Source organism: Ananas comosus, linkage group 4, assembly GCF_001540865.1.
Source record: "Ananas comosus cultivar F153 linkage group 4, ASM154086v1, whole genome shotgun sequence".
NCBI lineage: Eukaryota > Viridiplantae > Streptophyta > Magnoliopsida > Poales > Bromeliaceae > Ananas > Ananas comosus.
The window spans coordinates 15,042,040-15,047,580 of NC_033624.1; the positions used below are offsets into that span (position 1 = coordinate 15,042,040).

The 5,541-nt window shown below is 42.4% G+C and overlaps 1 protein-coding gene across 1 annotated transcript in view; it reads left to right on the top strand.

The window, feature by feature from the left end:
• The window catches only part of LOC109709143, a 10,915-nt gene extending 6,414 nt beyond the window's left edge, over window positions 1-4,501 (top strand). The window contains exons 4-6 of the mRNA XM_020231209.1: window positions 2,150-2,205; window positions 2,772-2,902; window positions 2,971-4,501. Coding sequence (XP_020086798.1) covers window positions 2,150-2,205; window positions 2,772-2,902; window positions 2,971-4,501 — 1,718 coding nt within the window. The remainder of the gene's footprint in view (window positions 1-2,149; window positions 2,206-2,771; window positions 2,903-2,970) is intronic.

Consider the following 5,541-nt stretch of genomic DNA (forward strand, 5'->3'; position numbering starts at 1 on the left):
AAAGGAACGATCAGTTACATCCCAGCTTATTCAAGAAAGACCGGTGACATCCGTAACCCTTCTCTTGATTCGGCAAGAAAGCTGACTCTTACTATTTGAAAATCCATTCCATTAGTTCAGTTCCAGACCGATAGCATCTCTGCCAACTCCTATTCTGACGGCCGATGCCTTACTCTTCTCTGCTCTGATCTTTAGGCTTATGATAGATAGAATCCGGAATACCATCATGAAACAGACGACGAAGCTACATCAATCAATAATGAACCGCAGCGTCTGAGTCAGCGGCATTAGTTTTATCCTCTGCAGCAGGCGGTTGGGCAACAAAAACCGGTTGAACAACGGAAACCAGTTCCACGGCGGAAGTTGTATCTACTCCAGCATAAGCCGATGAAGCAACAGGATCCTATCCTCTACTGACTCTGCGGTAGCAGATCCTTCGACAGCAGAAGATGAAATTCAGATTCAACGATAGAAGATGCCGATCGGGAGACCGCCCTATTCGTCAATGGGTATTCTCTGAAGAAGGGTCTTTCCCGGCAAAAAGAGGTCTTATTTGTCTTATTTGCAAATGGTTACTACTCGATTCCTTGATGACTGACTTGACTGCCCACAGACTGAGTTAAAAGTCAATAAAAAAATAAGGGTAAAGTGCCATCCCCGCGCTTACTTCCTCTGATATAGACTGACTCCAGGCCTTTCCTCCGGTGGAGGCTTACTATTCAATCAAATAAATTGAAAGAAAGGAAAGGCCGGCGGCACCTACGCTATCTATTGAAGCTTACTTTACTAGATATTGAAAGAAAGACAAGAAAGTCAATGGACATACACGCTTACTACTATTCTAGTCTGACTAGCCCGTAGGCTGATTACTATTACCATTCTCCCTGCCCCTTTAGAAAAGGAAAAGCCCTGAAAGCGGGTAATAAGAGAATCTCTCCCCTTATAGCTTCCACTCTTACTATAACTAATGGATTAGTATGGGTACCTATTACTCTTATACAGAATCATTACCGTATGTCCTGTCAATTCAATAGTGTCTGGCTTCCCGGCTTGTACTTCTTTGACTACTTCCCTCCCCCCGGGACTTCACTCTAGGTAAGGCCCTAAAGGTCAATATCAATAAGGAAAGAAAAGCTTACTAGGCCTCCTCTTCTAGGTTGACTCTTCTCCGAACTTAGAACCAGAACAAGGGCAAGACCTCTCTCTAAGCTATTCACAACAGAAAAAGAGTAAAGATAAGTATAAGTAACAGCAATTGCTAAAGAATCTACGGCTATGGAATCAGTTTCTTCTTCTTTGACGGCAGGAATTCTGACTTTCAGTTGAAAGATGGAAAGTAAAGAATATCATAAGTCAAGCAGTTGCTAAATGCTAAAGAAAAGATCGATGCTAGCTCCGCTTCCTCCTCTAATTATTAGGGCCCTTATTCAATCTTCAACTGCGGGAACACGTTCTAAAAATGGAAAGAAGGAAGACCAATGTCATTCTTAGCTTACTTCAAATTGTTGGTCTAGTTCGCTGCTTCGAGGCGGATTCATCTTTGCTATCTACGAACGTAAAAAGATGTGGTGTGGTATCGGTATCTTACTTATTACTTAGAGTAGAGATTTTTTATATAACGAAAAGGAAAAGCCTACCTCTCCCATCTATGAAATAAGTGGAAGGAACACAGCCGATTCGGAAACATTATCCGAATCATCTAAAGAATCTGGTTGAGCAAAAGAAACCTCAAAAAAAACCGTCGGTTAGACTCTCTTCTACTTCTAGAATCGATTACCGATTGGAGACATCAACCGATGAGAAGACAACCTCTGATTAAGTGACCTAATTGATAGAGAATTCTTTCCTGGGAAAGAATGAAAGATCCGTGATAACTAACTACACTCTTGTTTTGGGGGTCTACTCGCTATCTACCCCAAGCTGCGGAAACTTATCGAAGGTATATACTCTAACACCCTCCGGCTAAGCGACAAGAGTGGTATCCTCTACAGCATACTCTGCGTCGCCAAACTCTTAGGATAAAATCATAGACTTCCGTAGCGGAAGTCGTATCAAGATACCTGACTGAAGGAGTTAGAGTGAATTTCCTAAAAAGGAAGATTCCATATTCCCCCCCTTTCACTGATTGTTCTTGGTCTCTTTGTCACAGGTCATTTTTGCGTTCTTAATTGGCAAAGTAGTCGCGCCGACCGTGCTTGTACAATGGTAATACCATCTTTTTATCCTCTCTTTTGTTGTATGTTAGAAATGTGATGTCTTGAGTTTAATAAATTTTTACATGTTAATATATAACTTTAGAACTCTATATTTGGCGACATTGTTCCTTTCTATATCCATCGGGATAGAAATTTTGTCGAGAACAATAATGTACCATGATATATTGGTGGCCGTAAAGAATTGGTTGCGGTCCGATGCAATATCTCATTTTGGGATTTAGAGATGAAAATATACAATGTTACTAATTATGATCGAGTGGAAGACCGTCTACGCATCATGGTGAAATGTCCAATGGGAGGCGAATGGGAATTTGTTAACGTATCAAATGACAATACACTATCTGTCGTGATGAGTATATTTCCGTTCCATGGATGTATAAAATTATATGTGGAGAAAGATGGGTCGACGGCACACGACCGTCCAAATACTGTTTATCAAACGGAAATGCGTCGTACCTGCAATGATCAAAGGAATTACATCAATCGCGAACGATGTCGTGCATCAAGGTATAAAGTAATGATCTTTATATATCTTTTTCGTGATTTCTCAATTAGTTTAGGAGCGCGAAATTAATAATTTTGTCTTGTAAGTGTTTCAGAGAGTTTGGAGTTCCATCTCAGCCAGTTAGTGCAGCATTGCCATCTGCTGTGATGGATCCGTCTCCGTTGGTTGATCAAAATGAGTGGTAGGTGATTGTATGATTTAGTTACGTAAAAAATCAATGTGAATAGTTAATCTTATATATCTCTACAGGTCTACTGTCCCTCCTTATCAAAGTCCACGACCATCATCTTATGTTCACGAATGGACGGATTGGGAAGTCAGAACCACTATCCCTCCTTATCAAAATGAAGGTCCATCATGTAGTGTTCATCAATGGCCGGCTTGGGAAGAAAGAAATACTAGCCCTCCCTATGTAGATGAAGGTCCAGGATCATCTAGTGTTCATGAATGGCCGGCTTGGGAAGAAAGAAATACTAACCCTCCCTATGTAGATGAAGGTCCAGGATCATCTAGTGTTCATGAATGGCCGGCTTGGGAAGTAAGAAATACTAACCCTCCTTATGTAGATGAAGGTCCAGGACCATCTAGTATTCATCAATGGTCGGCTTGGCCAGTAAGAAATACTATCCCTCCTTATCAAAATGAAGATCCATCATGTACTCATCGTGAATGGACCAATCGGGGAGTGACTACAACTGATCTATTGGACGTAAGTAGAAGTGATGAGGAGTATGTTAGTGAAACTGATGAAGAGGATCAAGGGCGAATTGATGCTGATTCTAGTGATGACGAGGAGTCCTTTGTTGCGTGTTCTTTGGATCCTGATCATGACGGTGGCTTGAATGCCCTCGCATGCGCCATTCGAGATGAAGGTGTTGAATGGATTGAAAACTCAAATGCCAACAACGAAGATGTACCGGACCCGGTGGAATTCGTGGAATTTGAAGATCAACGACAACGGTTTGTCCTGGGTAATGAATTAATTAATCAAAGCGTTGTTGATGCATATAGTGAACAAAATATTGATCAGGGTCCTCCAAGTGATGAAGCATGGGCTAATCGGACTTTTTCTGATAAATCATCGCTAGTAAGGGCCTTGGACGCTTGGCACATTGCACATAATGTGCAGCTTAAAGTTGTTAAGTCAAATACAACTAGATATACTGTGCGATGTGTGGTCGATTCTTGCCCTTGGAGATTACATGCCTCTCAACCGAAAGGTAGTTCATTTTTTAAAGTAAAGACTTATAAAGGTCCGCACACTTGTTTGGTTCCAATTCTAAATACAAGACATCGAAACTGTACATCATCTTTCATATGTCAATTTATACTACCTACACTGAAGGCAAGGCTTACAATGAGTCCTATAGAAATTCAAGCCCGAATTCAGAGCGAGTTACATGTTACCATATCATATAGCAAGGCTTGGCGGGCACAGAATAAAGCACTACAAATTATATACGGTAGTTGGGAGCAATCATACTGCGACCTTCCTCGATACTTCTCTATGTTGGAATCAACAAATCCAGGAACTATTACAAAGATTGATTATATTAGTGTGGCGAGCAATACGAGAATGTTTTCACGAGCCTTTTGGGCTTTTGGACCGTCGATTCATGGTTGGGAGTATTGCCGGCCATTACTTAGTATCGATGCTACTCATCTGTATAAGAAATACGGAGGCCAAGCATTAATTGCCACAGGTGTCGATGCTAATGGTGGTTTATTTCCGCTAGCTTTCGCAATTTGTGAGGGGGAGAATGGCTCGAGTTGGGTGTGACGCACTGGACCTTTGCAAATTGCGTGGTTCGAGTGATTGAATGTGTTTCGAGTTTTTCCACATTTGGTGGAATGTCGTAGAATGTTTTCCGACCTAAAAAGTTCGAAAATCTGAGTTCTGGATGAGTCCTGAGAGTTTTTACTCTCGGAGACCGGTCCCTGATAGGAGAGACCGGTCCCCCAGTGAGCAGTGTTGCGCAGACGGCGAGGCAACCGGTCCCGCACGGGGAGAGACCGGTTCTCGAACGATGGGTTCTCGAGTTCGACACGAGAGACCGGTCCTATGCAGGAAGAGACCGGTCCCTCCGGGCGAAAATTGCCAAGTCCGGGCTGATGTAAATTTGAGTTTTTGAGGGGCTTCTCTGGATTTTGTTGCTCTAAATGGTCTATATGACCATTTCACTCTCTTCTCTCCTTATTTCTCACCCTCTCCTACACCCTCTAGAGAGAGAAGAAGAAGGAGAAGAAGAAGAAGAGGAGAAGGAGCTTGCTTGGGGGAGCTTGGAGCTTCAACCCTTTCTCTCCTTCCCACCCTTGCAAGGCTTGGAGCTTGCTTGTAGGGCTTGGTGGTGGACCAATCTTCAACCCTAGAAGATTTGGAGCTTGTTTGGAGGCATCTTGAGAGGTTAGTACCTTGATTCTAACCTATGATCCTTGTTTTGGTAGATTTTACCATATGGAACCCTAGAATAGAAATTTAGGGTTGATTTTGGGGCTTTTTGATCTAAGGCTTTTGAGGCTAGATTTCTTGGATTAGAACCCTCCTTTGGGTTAGATTGGAAGGATCCTAGCCTTCTTTTGGAGCATGAGAGAGAATTTCTACTCCCTAGGTGAGTTTTTGCCCTTTTCGTGTGATTGTTATTGTTTGAGCCTAGAGTTGCTCGTAACGCTTGTGTATCCCTTCGCTCATTACTTTTAGGGTATTTTGAGACTTGTGGACAACTCCGTTTCGGCGAAACGAAGGACTACGTGACGGTTCGGTGGGTTTGACCTAGCCACACAATGAGAAAATCTCATTTGTGATGATTTGAGTACCGTTAA